General features: G+C 37.5%; 1 protein-coding gene across 4 annotated transcripts in view; it reads right to left on the bottom strand.

Moving 5' to 3' along the window:
• CD36 (CD36 molecule (CD36 blood group)) overlaps positions 1–17,325 on the bottom strand; it is a 35,576-nt gene that overhangs the window by 5,926 nt on the left and 12,325 nt on the right. For 3 of the 4 annotated variants that reach the window (XM_014255182.2, XM_014255183.2, XM_005526026.3), the window contains exons 2-9: positions 16,703–16,940; positions 8,905–9,062; positions 6,757–6,901; positions 5,470–5,649; positions 5,244–5,335; positions 4,758–4,804; positions 2,429–2,498; positions 621–808 (exon numbers count right to left, since the gene is read on the bottom strand). In XM_014255182.2, the coding sequence (XP_014110657.1) occupies positions 621–808; positions 2,429–2,498; positions 4,758–4,804; positions 5,244–5,335; positions 5,470–5,649; positions 6,757–6,901; positions 8,905–9,062; positions 16,703–16,822 (1,000 nt within the window). In that variant the 5' untranslated portion in view covers positions 16,823–16,940. The remainder of the gene's footprint in view (positions 1–620; positions 809–2,428; positions 2,499–4,757; positions 4,805–5,243; positions 5,336–5,469; positions 5,650–6,756; positions 6,902–8,904; positions 9,063–16,702; positions 16,941–17,325) is intronic. The other variant, XM_088054891.1, reaches the window with a different exon arrangement.

The following is a 17,325-nucleotide window of genomic DNA, read 5'->3' as shown; positions in this document are numbered from 1 at the left end:
TTTGTGATTTATTTTGTGTCCTGAGGAAAATTTTCATCGTGAGATAAACTGCAGTTACAAATCCTGCTTAGCCTGTGTCTACACTGTGGAGCTGGCAGAGCTCCCAGTTTCATGCTGTGGTGAGGATATGGCTGTCACTCTCTCCCCCCACCTTCATGATCTTGTTTTAGCCTGAAGGGACCTCTTGCAGCTCACTCTGCACCAGATGCAGACTCAGTATATATTTATTTTACCAACACCACACTAAGCCAGTATTGTCTGTGTACATTCATACAACTGTGTACATTCCCACCCCCACCACGTGTGTGAATTGCCACAGACACAAGGTGCAGAACTGTCTCTGGTTTTACACAGTGCCCCTCCTGTCCCTTCTCCACACACATTCCTGCAGTTTCAGTACACAATCTATGGTATCCCCACCTTGCATAGCACTATGCAAAATACAGAAATACCATAGTCCTCATTCTGGGCAATGAGGCTGCAGAAATGTGAGGGTTCTCACAAGCAACCTTTGGAAGAATTCACAGAATCCTGAATATCAGAGTAAGACTTCAGCTCCAGGAGAAGAGCCTTGTCCCCAGTTAAACACCTTGTGTGGCAATACTGTGTCACCACCATACTTGCTTTGCAGGCACTGATGTCCAGGACTCCAGCTAATGTGCAGTTCTCTGATATTTCTCGATCCGTGCAGAAGCAATAATTGTCTCCAACTTCAGTTGGTGATGCAAATGCTTCACGAGGAACTATGAAACGATACAGTGTGATTCCCTTCACAACCTGCTTCTCGGAGAAAACTCCATAGATTGATCTGAACACAAAAGAGGATAAATGTATTTCAGCCATTTGGATTAAAAGTCTAAATTTGTGGCAATGCTTCTGAAAGGTCTCCCAGATGCCTCTGTCAAAAGAAACAACCCCCTCAGGGACACAACATCCAGGCTCCTGCCACATTGTTCAGTGAATTGTAGAGGTGTTTCTCTGTGGTGGAGAATATTTCACACCTTCACAAAAAGATTTAGAAGTTCAGAGGCAAGCATGTCAGTACACAAAACACCAGAAAAAAAATCAAATATTAATAACAAACAATACAGACAGAATAAACAAATTAATTGAGATCTCTTTTCCCTACACACAGCTACTTAACAGACATTATGAGGTTTTTGAAAGTTTCAGGATTACAGTAGAGATGCTTATCCATATAAAACATCTCTGATATGGTTTTTTGCTGACCTCATAATAATCTGAGCTTTATGATGCAGACAATATCCTGCATATAACCTTATTCCATTGAATATGAAACAGAATCCTACTTAAGCTTCTTCTTGCTATTTCAATATCAGCTGACACATGGTTGCTACACTTTAATGCAACCAGGACACCAACACTTTGTATTGAAGCCAAACAAAAGATGGGTTTTGGAACATGGACAGAGAAATTCTTCCTGACCCTGCTTCTGCAGGACCTTTGGGCAATAGTTATTGTCCTTTGCTGCTCATGGATTGTGAGAATTTAATGGTCAGAGCTATCTATCAAACTTTGTGTGCAATAAATCGAAAGAATTTTATCATTTCTCCCCTGCCTAGATTTCGCTTTTCTATGAATTGGGAAATGTTTTCCAGTTTGTGGATAAAATTGCTTCACAAAAAAAGAAACCCTGTAACTTCATATAAAAACACTGGTCTTTGAAAACAAACACTCTGCAAAGCAAAGTCCCACTTTAAGTCTAGTAAAAAGGAAGTATCTGTTTCCAGGCAGCAAAATAAATAGAGGGTTTGAACCTCCCAAAGTAAATACACTGTGATGCACTTTAAATCTTTGACATTTCTTTCAGTGATCCCACTGGAGAACCTGGGGACACTGGATAGCCCAAGAGAAGCAGCAGGCTTAAAAGTCATCAGCATGAGATGTATTAAGCAGGATTGTTTGTTTGTAAATACATAAAATATGTAGAAATATCCCATGAGAAAACAATTTTGAGTATCTACTGAATGATAGTAAATACTGTTCTGCATAGATGAGTTTTTCCAGACATGCCAAAGATGGACCTAAATAGACCCTGCTGTACCTGTTGCTTTCTCAGACCAAACAAGGCTGGGTCCTGATCTTAGAAGAGGTTCAAAACTTTGAACCCTGTGGCCCTCAGTGCCCTTTACGGGTCTCTAACAATGTCTCATTTTTCTGAGTATACATCTTTAACTATCTGAAATAAAATACATTTTATTATCTTGCTACTTGACATAAAAGTGGTAGAATCAGGCTCTGAGCCACGAGCACAACTCACAAGTTACTTGTGTTTTAGATGAAAAGTTTGTGCTGCACTGCCTGGCTGTCCTGAGCCCAAGCACAGCCACCACAGCCTCCCCCTGAAAACAAAAACACTCAATGACACACGTGGGTGTGAACACATTCCAGGAAGGGAGCAGCCTACCTGCAAATATCAGAGGAGAAGAAGCGAAGTACCTGATCCTTCTTAACAAATGGTGGGAAGGATGCTCCATCTGTGAATAAAATAAAAAAATAGCTTGAAAGAAATTCTACTTAGAAAACATGATTTAAGTTCTAGCTCAGTTGTTACTTTCCTGTAAAGCTGTGACAAAAGTAAACTGAGTCATTTGTGGGGAAAATGTTTATGTAAGTTATTGCACATTGACAGGCAGATAAGATATAATTGTTTTTGAAAGCGAGCCAAGATACAGCAGCTTTGGTTTTTTTTGTCCCCAGATGTGAAGCTATATGATCAAACCCATTTAAAACAGAGGATAGTAAAAAAAAAAAAAAAAGAAAAAAAAATCTGCTTAATATGGAGCCAAAAACATGTTGCAAGAGGTTTATGCAGTCTATAGACCTAAACCCTCCTAGAAATGCTTGAGTCAACTGCATTTATGACACTCAGGGCTTACAAGAAACACAGCTTTAGACTTCAACACTGTGTATTTAATAATCAGTGCTAAACCTTTTCCACCAAAGATTGCTCAAATGGGCCTCTCTAAGTTGAGGTCCTTCTAGAACTAATGGAGAGGAGGAAACCAATTCTAGAGCACAGTCCACTTCACCCCATGGCAGATATGCAAAATAAGTCACAGGAGTAGCACTTGGCTGTTGTTTCTCTCCACTTGCACTGAAAGAGTGCAGACACTCAGATTTGCACTTCTGCATTGCAAGCACCCAGAGTTATGTAAGAGGAGCCTCTGCCATTTTCCCAATTAAGGTGTTGTAACAAACCTTTAACCACTACATTTGTTAGTTTTTTGCAACAATTTCTGTTTAGTTTCTTAGGCAGCAGCCATAACCAAACAATTGCAAACATCTGTGATATCTTTGAATCCAGCTGGCAAGAGCATGAAGGATAAATTACATACTGCCACTTGCCCGTTGCTGACAGAAGCACTTTTTTTCAAAGATTTGAGATCATCTTAAACACACTCTCTGTTTCTAAATCTTGGCATTTTGTAAGATTGACAAACATGGATTCATGTCAAGACCCATACAAGTATATTGTTTTATATTTTTATCTAGTTATTTTCTTATACTACACACGTTGAGCTTTCTTTTGAAAGCTTACAAGGTAAGGTAGAATTCTCACACTTACAAGAATTTTTAAACCTGTTGCATCTCCAAATGCAGCAATTTTGCACTGAATGACCTTGTAAACTGTGCAGCAATCTTTGCTGACAAGTAAAAGATCATTTTCCCTGTACTGGAACACTTAATTAGCAGGGTATGTTTATTCCATCAGCTACAGAAGAAAAATAAACAAAATTTAGGCCCCATAAGAAAGGAAGTCCTAGAATGTAAGAAAATATTGTTTCTTATAAAATTAATTGCATGATTTAAAAAGGACCTAATCCTTTGTGGCTCACAGACTTTTGGAAAAACAGATTCTTGTGATGAAATTTAAATACTTCAAAAAAATCTTGTTGCACAATCTAGGTTATCAGGAAAATTATCTATGCCAGGTAAAGCAGCATGGAAAATGGAGGAAAAACCCCAAAGAAAACAACACAACACAAAGGCCTTCATTTACTGAAGGTCTGGAACATTCTGCAAAAGCCTCCATCAAGACACTTGCCAGCCTCAGCTCCACAGATTGTGGTGTCCTCACAGCAGTGCTTTCACTATTCAAAAAGAAAAATATCACCTTGAACAAATGTCTCTTAACTCAGCTGTGTACATATGCAGTCTAAAAGAAAATTCAAAAGTATTTGTCTACAGTCTGTTCATCCAAGTCTAAACTACTTTGCTTCTTCATCCCTTTTCATTTTCCAGTGATCCACAAGTCATTCACCTGACAGCCTCCTCTTTTGTTGCCTCAATTTCTATTCATATATCAGGATGTTCATTCTGGTGCATTTAATTAAATGTTCAAAAGTGTAAATGAATGTACATTATTAAAATGCCAAGGTAATTTCCAACAGCTATAGTAAAGAAAAAAAAAATAATTTTATTGTACTATGAAAATAATTAGTAGAAACAAGAGAACTGGATAATTTTGTTTATCTTCCACATTTACTCTAGATATAGAGGCTATGTGCATGTGTATATAAAATGATGTACAGTAATAAATAATTCATATATTTTAATAAATACACACACATGCATCTATAATGTTAGTAGTATATCTGCATATATATAGATACTTAATACACAGAATACAGAACTGGCCAAGCCCAGGGGAGTTAATTTAAATATTGTAACTCATTATTCCTTTGAAATATGAAGAAAAGTGTTGAAGTTTTAAAAAGCTTTAATAGGCTCACCTGTGCCATTAACCATATCACAGTAACCTTCCCAGTATGAAAGAGTCCTATAACATAAAAAAAAGTCATGCTGCATGTAGTAAATTCTGCCATGTAAACACTTTAATTACCTGTATTACCAAATATAATTGTTCCAGAATAAGCCTGACCCTTAGGAAAGGCTAAGGATAGAGATGTCAATTTATTCAGATAAATTATAGGATCCATTAGAAGGGGATAAAAGGAGTCTATCTACTTAAGAATGCAAAACAGAAGTAAATACTTTTATCAAAGAATCAACAACAGTCTTAAGTCCAAGCTCCTTACAGAATTATTGATAGCTGAAAGAAAGTGATGGTTTTGGCTTGATCCTGTTTCCTTTGAATCATTGAAGTTTCTTCCATTTACCTATAGCTCCTAATGAAACAAGTTTTAAAAGCCATACCTTGAAAATACATATATACTACTCTACAAATACATATATATTACTCTACAATATTATGATACCTTTTGTTTTTATAGCTTTCAATTATTGCTGTTTTTGTAATATCTTCTGTGCCAGTATACACATTGTAAGGTCCATCACTTGTCCCATTATACTGTAACAGATGCAACAAGAAGGAATAACGGTTAGAAATATTGAACAAAATTATAGCATTTTCTTCCTCAGAGCAGGAATTTTTATTCACAGAATGGTGACAGAAGTCATTGTCTCCTCATTGGTTTCACTTACTGGGTAGAAGACTCCCACAGTTGCTTTCACTCCAGGGAAGGGGATATTTTTTAAGAAGGGGTCTTCGTATCCCCACAGTATTTCTTTGATGGTTCTGTTCTGCAGTATGGTTGTGTTGGAAGAAATCCAAGTGTTTATTATTGATTGCATAAAACCACCTGGGTACAAGGCAGGTACAGCCTACAAAAGCAAAAAAATCAGTGTTTAGTATAAAATTCTCCATGTGCTTTGGATTAAAAACAAAGAGACTGACTCTAAGAAATGTCTGCCAAATCCAGTTCCCAGGTTTGCAACTCCCTTGAAGTTAAGTTTTTACATAAAGCTGACACTTCTTAACAAAGCAATTACTGGCCATAAGTTGCAGACAGTTTTTCTTGACTGAACATGAGTTCACTAGATCAGCCTTAATCACGAAATGATGGAACAGCTGAAGTTCACAGGGACCCCTGGAGACCATCTGGTCCAATCCCTGCTCAGGCAGGACCACTGAGAGGCAGCTGCCCAGGACCATGGCCAGATGGGCTTCTGAAGAGCTCCAAGTAATGATTTCACAAAAGCTTGGATCAGATGATCTTCGGAAGTTCCTTCCAACATGGGCTCTTCTGAGACTCTGTGACTGCTGGTATGGTTCTGTTGTGCATTAACACCACCCATCCTCATCCTCTGCCCCTTGCAGACACCTCACAGCAATCCTGAGCGCTCATGCAGACACCAGAAATTTGGTGCAACGCAACCAGGGCTGAATACATGTATGAAAACTCTAAATATTAGTCAAAGGCAAACATTCTCAGCCTGTGACTGAGCCTTAAAAGGCTCTAGCACTACTCTATGTAAAGATCCCTGTGCTCTTCTTTGAATAACTAATGCTCAGTAGGACAGGAGAATTCCAGGATTGCACCATGGGGCTCTGTGGTGGCGAGGCCATGCAGGAACTTGGTTCCATGTAGGAACCAATGCAGCCTCCCCTGCCAAGCAGACCTGAGGGTATTATGGAAAGAACATGGCAAATTCACCCTGTACTCTTTATGCTGTGCCTCACACACAAAGGGAACCCATCCACAAACTCTTGATTTATTCCCATGCTAAAATTAACTAAGAAGATGTTTTTTGAGCTCTGAACATGCTGTAGTGAAACATATCCCTGCCCATGACAGGAGGGCAGGAACTGGATGATGTTTAAGGTCCCTTCCTACCCAAACCATGCTATGATTCTATGACCTTCCTCCCTGTTTCCTCCAGCAGCTCAACATTTGTATCTGGACACTATGGATTTGTTTCTGTACTTACTGCAATGGCGAGATTGAGGACGGTTACATTGTCATTTTCTGTCCCAACAGACATATCAGGTACAAAATCAGCAACATTAGGCAACATGTAGGATATTGTGCCATTCTGACCTTCCATGACATTTTCTTTGGGTAAATATCGCACCCTGGAAATACAAAACACAAACAGAGAACATTTTTAATCTTTGATTTTTAAGAAAACACATAACCATGCCTGACTGAAGGTTTTTTAGAATTTGATGAACATTTCAGTAAAATGAATGTTGAACATTGTATAACCACCAAAAAGTTTATCAGCTTTTCATGTGATTATATGTAAAAAATTAAATTTTCTACAAATATTGTTCTTTTGGAAAGAATTCATTTTTTTTTTAATTTTTATGTCATTAATGGATCTTATATGTTTTTGTATATTTTTAAAATTAATTATGATTTGTCACATTTCATAAGCTATCTCATGGTTGCATGTAATTAGAATGGGGTGGCACAGACATAAAACCTCAGAATTTTAGTCTGGTAGACATGTGTTGCAACAAAACAGGTTAATCCCATAATGTTACTTTGATAATATTTAATATGCATGCAGATATTTATAAGAAATCTTTCAGTCCCACTGAGGTTCTGCCAGTCATGCCCTGCCAGGAGATCTCTAAGGTACAAATTTCAGCTGCAATTCTAGTTTTCACTCCACTCTTCCAGTTCCACCCTCTTGCTGACCCCTCTGTGGGGACAGCAGCCAGCAGGGATCAAATTACAGTCTATGCTGCAGGTCCAGAAAGCTTCTCACAGCTCCAGCCCAGAAGGGATCTTCAGGACACTCCAGGATCAGATTTTCCAGCATGAGTGTTGGGGGTACAAAAGGAACAGAGAGCATTTTCCCATGGTATAGGTGTAGCCAGTGAAGGTGGGTTTTATCTGAAGAGCAGCTGGATCTTGGCTTCTCAGAATTGTTTTGTATACATGTAATTTTAACTATTGTCCTGATGAGTAGAGCACCTATCTGAAAGTTGGGTGATTTTTCTTCCTAATTAATGTGCTTTTGAGTTGTTCTACACTATAGTAACTTACTAAATATTTAATGGGATTGAGAGAGAGAGAGACTGAATGTCACAGTTACTCGGGTAGACCAAATATCCTAGGAAGGCATGAGTGCAGCAGTGAGAAGAACCTTCATTTCATAGTCATCATCTCTTCCTTAGTCTTATTTAGGCTGCTGGCTGAGATTTGTCCCTGAGGGAAAAAAAAGCAGCAGCAGCAGCACCACAGTAAAATTTTTCTGTTTGGTGGGAATTCACATTCTGCATTATTTCTTAACTGTCTTTTTTCTGATTCCTGTGTAACTCTTTCCTTTGTCTTCCCAGGTACTCTATGAGACAAAAGTTCTCTCTTTCCATTGAGAAATAAATAAGCTTTTAGGCATCAAGGCATTTTGGCTGAAGATGCTGAAACAGGAAACTATCTTGTGACTATAATATACATCCCTAAAGTTATTGAGAAAGAAATATCCTATCATCATAGGAAAGAAATTTCCTAACAAGGGTGCCAGTGATAGCAAATATTTGGCTTAATAAGTTGATGCTCAAGAAGCATCAACTAGTGCTACGTCAACATCACATTTAACATTAAACAGATAATAAAACCTCCCCTGAATGTGGGAGGACTGCTGCATCTACATCCTAGCTAGTACACTCAGAAAAATGAATGCTTTTCCAAGCAAAATTTGAAACCAGAAAAACTATTGATTAAAAATGTCATAAAGAAGAAAAAAACAAAAGCAAACCATGTTGTTAAAATAAGTATTAGTGATGTATGGATGATAAGATAATCTCTTGGTTTTAGGGCATCTGGCACATTTTCTCCCATTATAAAGCTGATGAAAACTGAACAGGAAGGAATGCAACTGTCTCTGTGATATTGTGGCAAATGAATTATTGTTTTTCACAAGTACAAGCAGCTTCACATCAAATTACCTATTTCTATTTGTGTTTTCCTTATGTTAGACACAATCAAGAAAATATTTAGGATTGCTGTGTGTAGCTGCAATTTAGGCATTTTTTGTCATATCTAACTAAAGTATGATGATGGAATTTCAAAAATAAATTTTATTTCAGCAGATATAATGTCACATATTAAAGGGTCTTTTTTTTACCTGTATGTGTAAGGTCCTCTTTGTTCAAATTTTGGTTTAGACCCATTGATAACCTCTGAAGGATTTAACACATGGAAAATCCAAAATTCCCTGTAAACTGAGCTTCCTGGCACAAGCCAATTTTGATAAGCAGTGGTACCATTGACAATGACAGCTTCCTGAAAGTACAAAAATCAAAGTTAAAATTATCCACAAAAGAAACAAGTGAGAAGTTGCATTTATTTTTTAGATGGTTGTTGAAGATTTCAAAGCAAACAGAAAAATACTCCATTTTAGCATCAGTATGAGATGTACAGCCCAGTTGGCCAACATCTGGAGGCAGCTTGACATTCCTGCTCAGTGAGAGCAAAAGTGAATCCCCCTAAAACAAAAAACCACAAAGCTGATATAACTGCTGATGTAGCTGGTAGCAAAGCTTTGCTATTGCTGTGGTGGGGCATTCCCTTAGTTCTCAAACACTTCCAAAACCAGTGATTATTTATAAAGGGAAAATCTTTGATGACTGAATGATACCCAGCAGGTCACAGAATCCATAAATTACTTTTCATACATTGCAAATAGCCCAAGGGAGGAAATGAGAGTTATGCTTGAGCATTTTTCAGGTTCTAAATAATAATTTAATAATAATTTTGCACCCAGAGAAATCACATAGTACTCTTGAAGAATTGTTTCTTTGACAAAAATTTTTTGTCACCAAAGCTGAGACTTTCTAAGAAATCTCTCTAACTGTGATAACATTTTATTAGGAAATTTTCCCAGATTTAAGGAAGAAGGGAAAAAACAGTATATCAGGAACCCCTGTAGAGGAATCAACAGCTTTAAGTCTGTGCCACTCAGCCATATGAAAAATGGAAATTCAGGCCTCAGGACTGTAGAGTGAGAAGGAGAGTTTTAAAGTATGTTACCATGTATAGTCAGGGGAATGCCTGATTTGCCTGGTCTGTATCAGGCCTCTTCAATAGGTTTTTCCCAAAGTCCTGGGATAATGTAATTTTTCCCCATGGCAGTAAAAATTCATAAAAGTGTTTCTCAGTAAGAAGAAAAATCTAGGCTGCGTGTCTCTAACATAAAAGACGCTTTTCTTTATTAGAGTGATTGAAGATGAATTAGCTAATTTTCACAACTCAAAGTCCAGAAATTAAAAGGTTCTGATTTCTCCAGAGAGCAAGGAAAGATATTTTAAATAGAAAGTTTCTAGTTTTGGGTTTTTTATTCTAGTTTAAGTTTGTGCCTCTAAAGTTCACTTACCAATCAGCAGGTAAACAAAATAGATACTGCCAGTTACTAGCTCCTGTAGTTAGAAACAAATATCTCATTTTGGAAAGCTGTAGCACAGTCAGAGTTCTGTCAGTGAAAAGCCTGTTTGTCTGGTGGAGGTGCAAACACTTGCTGATGGTGTAAAGCAGCAGGCTTGCTGCCTGAATGTCTGCTATAATTTGTGTGCACTCGTGTGAGAGGGGAGGGAAACCTTGCTGCAGCAAGTGTGTTATCATCTTGAGGCCTTGCACTCAAACCTTGCAAGGTCAAAGATTGTCCCAGCTGTGGCCCAGCATGGGGCAGCCCACCACCTGGATGAAGAGGGACAAATTTACATGGTTCAGAAATTGCCTTCCTCATTTTCACAGAGAATTGCTCAAATAATCTGGGAGAAACAAGATGGTATAAAAAGTGCTACTCAGTCTGCCCAGAGTCTGCCTGTACTCAGCAGGGTCCTGAGACCAGATGCCAGGATTTGACCTCTCACTGTGTAATTGGAGTGGGAGAATGGTTACATTTCTAGCAGATATATTGTCAATAAGACACACTAATCTCTCTAGAAGACAATAGTCAGGAACAGAGAATAGAGAGGTTTCAACCTTGTGACAATATATCTGTTAAAGTGATGTTATTTACATTTTGAAATTGTTCCCCACATCCATTCCCCTTCTCCTTATAACCCTTTGCCAGGGGTTGGAGCAGTGCAGATGATGTGCCAACTCTGCCACTGCATTCTGCCAGGTCACAAAGTGTGGGTTTGCAGCCCACCATTCACTGTGAGCTAATGCCACTGTGGACACTCCTCCCTGGGGAATGCTTCAAGGGTACAGCTGATCTCACCTGCCAGTTCTGCAGCCAAGGGGAAACTGGCTCCCACAGTGCACAGTTCCTGATCTATGTGACACCCTCGTCCTTTGCACCAGCTCAGGGAGCTGTTTCTGCCTGACAGACAGGAGGAATATAATTCCCTCATTTTTTTTGCTTTCTGTGTTACCTTTCTACCAGTTAGCCATTTGGCTCAGGGGGTCTGTGCAGAGGGAATCAGCACAAGGACATGGGAAGCAGCAGGACAAAAGAAGGAGAGGGAAGGAAGATAACAAGACCATTATTTTCTGTGGCATTTAGCCATTATTGTTAATAATATTTCTCCCACGAAAGAGGTGTGTGTGATTCCCTGTCACATACTTTAAGAGTGAAAATGGTGGGTTAAAGTGGAATAAAATCTAGAGCTCTTTTTCATGTCTTCATTTTATAAATTAATACCATCACACCAGCAAGCCCTTTGTTTTAGCTGTTTGATCACCGGTGATCCATCCCTAAATATCCCTCTCCCTATCTGAGCAGTTACATATTTCCCTATTAACACTGCTGTGTTTCGGGATGTTGTGAGAGGACGAGTGATTTTGGAAACTAATATGCAACTGATTGTACAAAGCACTTCTCAACTCCCTAGTCCATCTGCATCAGTGTATCAGCTCTAGTATCTCAGGCAATAGTTAACTTTTGTCAGCCAAAGTAGCTACACAAATGTGATTGCTACACAGCCAAGTTCATGCCATGACCCAGCTGTGCAAGATTGAGCGAAACTGGTGGGAACTTTGACCCTTTTTGCTTCTGACAATTTTCCCCCCGCTAGAGATGGGTCAACTAGCAATACATAAATTCAAGAAGTGCTGAGCAGTCAGCAATAGAAGGTTGCTGCACTTTGTTGGTTCAAAGTAAATTAAGCCATCGTGATTTCTGATGAAAACCACAAAATTTAAGACAGTTTCTGTCTTGCCAAAGAATCTGGCCAGATGGACAAAAGATACCATTTTCAGGGAACTGAGAAGCAATATGAATACTTTGGACTGTATCAAAATTGTGTATGTTGGGGTGCCTTCAGAAGCTGGAGGAAACAAACAATACAATTCTGTTAAACTGAAAAAGATCAAGAAAAGCAAATAATCTTTTCCCATTTTGCAGCTGGAAGAGTAACTCATTACATCTTAAATGATGATTTTTATCTTATTATTAGCCTTTCTACTCAGGTTTTGTTGGATCACAACTTTTATTCCTTTTCAGTCCTTGATAATAAAGAATTCTGGGACTCAATAAAGCTTAAAATTGATAATGTGGGAATATGTGTGGTTAGAGCTTTTGTGTTCTGCTGGGAGCCAGCAGTTGCTTTAGCTTCATTACTTTGTATAAAGAAGTGGCATATGAATGTTACAAACAGAGTTTTAAATTAAGGTGTTTCCTATGCCTCCAGTAGCTGAGGAGATACAATCTGGACAATCGTAGATCGCAGATATGTAGAAACAAATGAATAAATATAATAATAGATACAATTGAAAGCCTTACTTCTAAAAATAACTGAGACTAACCCAGTAGAGCACTGAGGCATTGTGGCAAATCATTCACTGTTCTGTATTATCAATTCATCAGGAGTTCAATATTTTAAGTATTGTTACGTGGCTTCTGTTCACCTCCTGAGCACGTGCACTCAGGTAGAAAGTGGAAGAACTTAGAGAAGTCATGATAAAGATTTTTCTAGCAAATGAATACACTACCAATAGCTTTGAGTGGTTAAACCTAGCTGGGAAAGAAAACCCATAACTGAAGTGATGGGACTTTTGCCTAAAAAGATAATATTGTTTTAAGGAGGGAAAGGCAAAAAGTAGAAATTGAGCCATGTCAAAATATCTTTTTCCAACAATATCAGATAAAATCTTTCTGATTTGTTGTTTTGAATGCTCATTTCCTTTCACTTTTTTTTATTTTTTTTAATTTTAGACTTGATTGTATCTAGTATTAATGACAGCAGACATGATAATGTCCAACTGAAATGTGTAGAGTCAGTTAAAAAATATTTTTACAATCTCAAGCAAAGTATTTGTAGAGAACTCGGAAAGTTCTATGTTTCACTCATAACTCTACTAAGATCAATTTTCTAAACCCTTAAGACCTTTATGGAAAGTTTTCACCCCTCTGGACAGATTCAGTGTTTGCAGAAATTGGGACAGGACTTTTGCCCTCTGCTCCTGAAATCAAGGGCACCTTTCCATGAATAGTACCAGAGCTGAAATAGTTTAGCACTAATCTCCTGTGGATCCCTGCCAAGCTGCTGCTGCTGCTGGTGTCATTTTGAGTGTGCTCTTCAAATGACAGTTTCTTTAAAGAGTCTTGAATACTATTCAGAACATATAAATATTTTTATATATGATTTTTTTTCGATTTTTTTTTTTTTTTAACTCTGTCCTCTGCTGGAGGTTGGAGCTGAAACAACTAATCCAAATTTTTGGAGCCACAGGTAAAGCATTCTAGGGCTAGAGAACATAGCCATGTGTTCTGATTTGAAGCACAGATGTTTGGTAATAACTTGGAACAAATGAAGGCATCCAGGTGTTTTATGTCACATGGACTTGGTTTCGGTTGTTCTCTCACAGACTCCTCATGGCTGGAACGCATCACCCACCTGCCAGGAGATAGCAGCCAACAGACTCAGAGTCTCTGTCCAATTCCTAAGGGCACCTGAGATTTTCTGTACAGTTGTAGATGTTTTCTCTTTGCTTCAAAACCAGTTTGCAGCCTTCCAGCAAAATATACCCTGCTGTGTTTACTCTGGCTAATCTCTCAATGACTACAATAAAAGAGAAACGAGTCTGGTAAAGTGTAAAGATGTGTGCTTAAGGGAAGCTTAAGGAAAGCATGGTTAGACTGCTGCTGCTAGCAGAAAAGGACAAAAAAAACCTATTGATTGCATCGATTTTTAAAATTAAAGTTCCTCCAATTCATTGGGAGATGCAAAGAAGTTCATCTGGACTTGATTCATTTTGCTTTAGAGTAAATTGACAGTAATAGTTTTTGATTAAACCTTGATAACAGGTTAATTTAGAGCAATTTGTCTTGGTATAGTACAGAGTGTCCTAAAACTATTCAACATTTGTTATTCTAATCCAGCTATAACATTTGAAAGCAACTTCCATTTCCTCCAAAAATATAGAATTGGTCCTACTACCATGAAAAAGACTGGAATTTTTTCTAAGATAGGATAGCCAGAAGAAAAACTAGGGGTCTTTTTTCAAGCTTTGATGCTGAAGAATTTAAGAGAAGATTTTGCCTTTACTGGTTGTGTCTGAAACAGTTTTTACCTTTCATTAGAAATATGGCATACTGAGTTTTGTTTTCACCCAGTGGCTGAGGACCTCTCTTAGATTTTTCCTCATATGAGTAAAAATGGAAATAACATATATTGAATAAGGTTGGAAAAGACCTCCAAGGTCATCCAGTCCAATCTTTGACTGCAATGTTCACTAAACCATATCTTGAAGTGCCATATCTACTATTTTTTAAGCGCTTCTAGGGCTGGTGACTACAACTCTTCCCTAGGCAGGCTGCTCCATATAAATGCTTACAGGCCATATCTGAAAGAACATCTCACTGTTTTTTTCCTGTTGTGTGATCCCTATTCTTGAGAAATTCCAAACAAATTTGTCATGGAAACTAATCTGTTTCTACCAAAGATTTTCCATAAAAACATTTCCAAAAGTGAAATATTTCAGAAAAAAAATGTATTTTGAGCACTCTCTGCTTGGAAGATCTGTTTCCTTTGCAGTCAGCTCCATATTTATCCTAAATATAACTGCAAAGAATAACAAATTTGTTCTTATTAACAGACCTTTCATCAACACAGCAAAATCAGAATTAGATAAATTCAGGTCCCTCTGGAGCATCTGCTGAACTGATCACATATTTCAGCTGTTGGACCTTGGCCCATCTTGTCTGAAATGGAATTGTCTCAAGAGTCTCATGACGTCACTGAATAATCAGCATACTAAACAGAAAGACAATAATCTGGTATGACTTGTGCTTAGGAAAAAAACATAGCTATTTACTTCAGTAAATAAAGTCTCTACAAATTTAGTCTTTTATGTTTTATGTGATTACTGGTACAATTTTTTTTTTTTTATATACATCAAACAAGCTGTCTTCAAATAGGTACAAGCATCTGAAGCATGATGACAATGCAGAAAATTAAAAAGTGGTTGAGGGGAAAATTGCTCCCTCTAATGCTTTACCATCACGGACTCATGCAGGTATAATTGAGTATGTAGGCATTTACAAACCATGCTGTATAACTGGTTCATTACTGTTTGTAAATGGATGAGCACATAACACTGCCAGCATTGTAATTTGCTTTCAAAATATTGAATGATATGAGACAACATGCAGGATTAATTTAAGTAACTATTCAGTATAAGGAGATATACATAATTTTAAATTTATGTGCCTTCTAGAAAACCTGTCATTTCCTCAATAAGGCAAACAACTAAAATTGTTTGCAAATATAGAGAGTGTGATTCCTCTGTAAAATGTTTCAAGGCATTTGAGGCATTATCTAGTGAGATTTTTTTTTTATTCTCTATGAACTTTAAAATTTGAATTCTTAAAAAATACACTAACAATTGGAAAATTTCTCTACAGGCTGGTTTTTATTGGGTTACCTGAAAAAAATAAGATGATATATAGGAGCATTTTTTTTTTTCAATTTTTTTAAAAAAATAATATTATAATATAGCCAAGGCCTCAACAGACAGTTCAGCATTTCCTGACAGTTCAGGTGTCCACCTCCTTACTTGACTTCTACAGCTATTGAGCTAAGGCTGCTCTTCCAGAAGAGCCTTTGGATAAGTGTCTCCAACATGTCCACAATCCTCAACACCACAGAAGAACAATAGCAGGACAAAGCAATAGACCAGGATCTTAAGATTATCAGATTTTTAACATTCAGAGAACCAACCTTGGCTGCCCTGACCCCAAGGAGATTTTGTCACCACAGTGGACACTCCAGGGCTGCCATTCCAGATTACTCCACAATTTAAACCTCCAGTTATGTACACTTTTCATCAAAGATCTAAGTAATTTTTTTCTGTTTTCTTTACAAAATAATCTAGATTTTAGGGACATAATCTAAAAATCAGAAAAAAAACCTGTGTCTGCCGGGTCTAAAGCATTCTACTTCAATCTCAAAACAGAGAGATGCATTTTATTAGATCCTCCAGTCATGTGGAGAACATCAACTTGGATCATACAATCATAGAATGTAAGCTGAATCCATGAAGTGTAGGATTAGATGCTGCAGCAGAGGACTGTTTAGATTATTTGCAGTATATAACTGCATGGAGTGAACACCAAAGTATGAAAATAACTTCTAAAAAAAATTAAAAAAGGAAAATATAAAGAAAAAAGAAAATATCATAAATACAACAAAAATAAAATCCACTTACTTCTAAATTGCATTCTGAAAACACCATATTTTAGCTTCTAATGTGAAGCACAAGACAGAGCAAATAAGTAAATGTGACAATATAATGAATAGATTTTTAAAACTTTTGCTGTTGCATATATTTCCAGAGAAGTTTGGAGCATCTAATTTATAAAAACTATGTTAAAGAAAAAAAAAAAAAACAAACCAGAATCAGCACATAAGATATAAAAATAATGACTATTCAATAACCACAAACCATATGTCCAGGGAAGGTGAGAAAAATAAAAGTACCTTTTTTACTGCTTTGCCTATAAGATGATCTCCAACTGGTATTAGAACTCCTCCAAAGATGGCCAGTACACCACCGATGATGGCCCCAGTGAGGAGCCCACAGTTTCTGTTACAAGCCATTCCTCTTTTTTGTTAGGGTACAGGTAAACAGTGTACAAAAATATCCTTGCTGTAAGGCTTGATGGTTTTCCTCACTTCTTGACCCCAACAGACTCGCTGATCTTCCTTAGAGAAGCTGCTAATATAAGCAGAAAGTGAACAAAAAGTCAAATTCCAAAGCTCAAAGTACAAAGCACACAACATGGAGCAGGTAGGAAGATAACAAGTCAAACAGACAGTGGCCAGCTGCAGGTAGAAAAAAACAAAAAAAAAAGTTGCAGGTACTTTTGCCATGTTAATTGCTTGTTACATATGATTATCTTTCTTCATTCCAGTTGCCTAAACAAACTGCAATGTTTTTTCACTAGTCTTTTTTTTTTTTTTTTTTTTTGGCTCTGTCACATTAGGGCAAGCTGATGTTATTATTCATAGGACATTCTTCCTGCTGTAGACATCTTTAAATCTCCCTCTGCCAAAGGAGGAGGGTATAGAGAGCTCTGCTTTTATCTCAGCCTGCCATGCCC

This window comes from Pseudopodoces humilis, chromosome 5 (assembly GCF_049639895.1).
Source record: "Pseudopodoces humilis isolate 2021_Gansu_Grassland_sample_001 chromosome 5, ASM4963989v1, whole genome shotgun sequence".
NCBI lineage: Eukaryota > Metazoa > Chordata > Aves > Passeriformes > Paridae > Pseudopodoces > Pseudopodoces humilis.
This window is presented reverse-complemented; position numbering and strand designations above follow the sequence as displayed.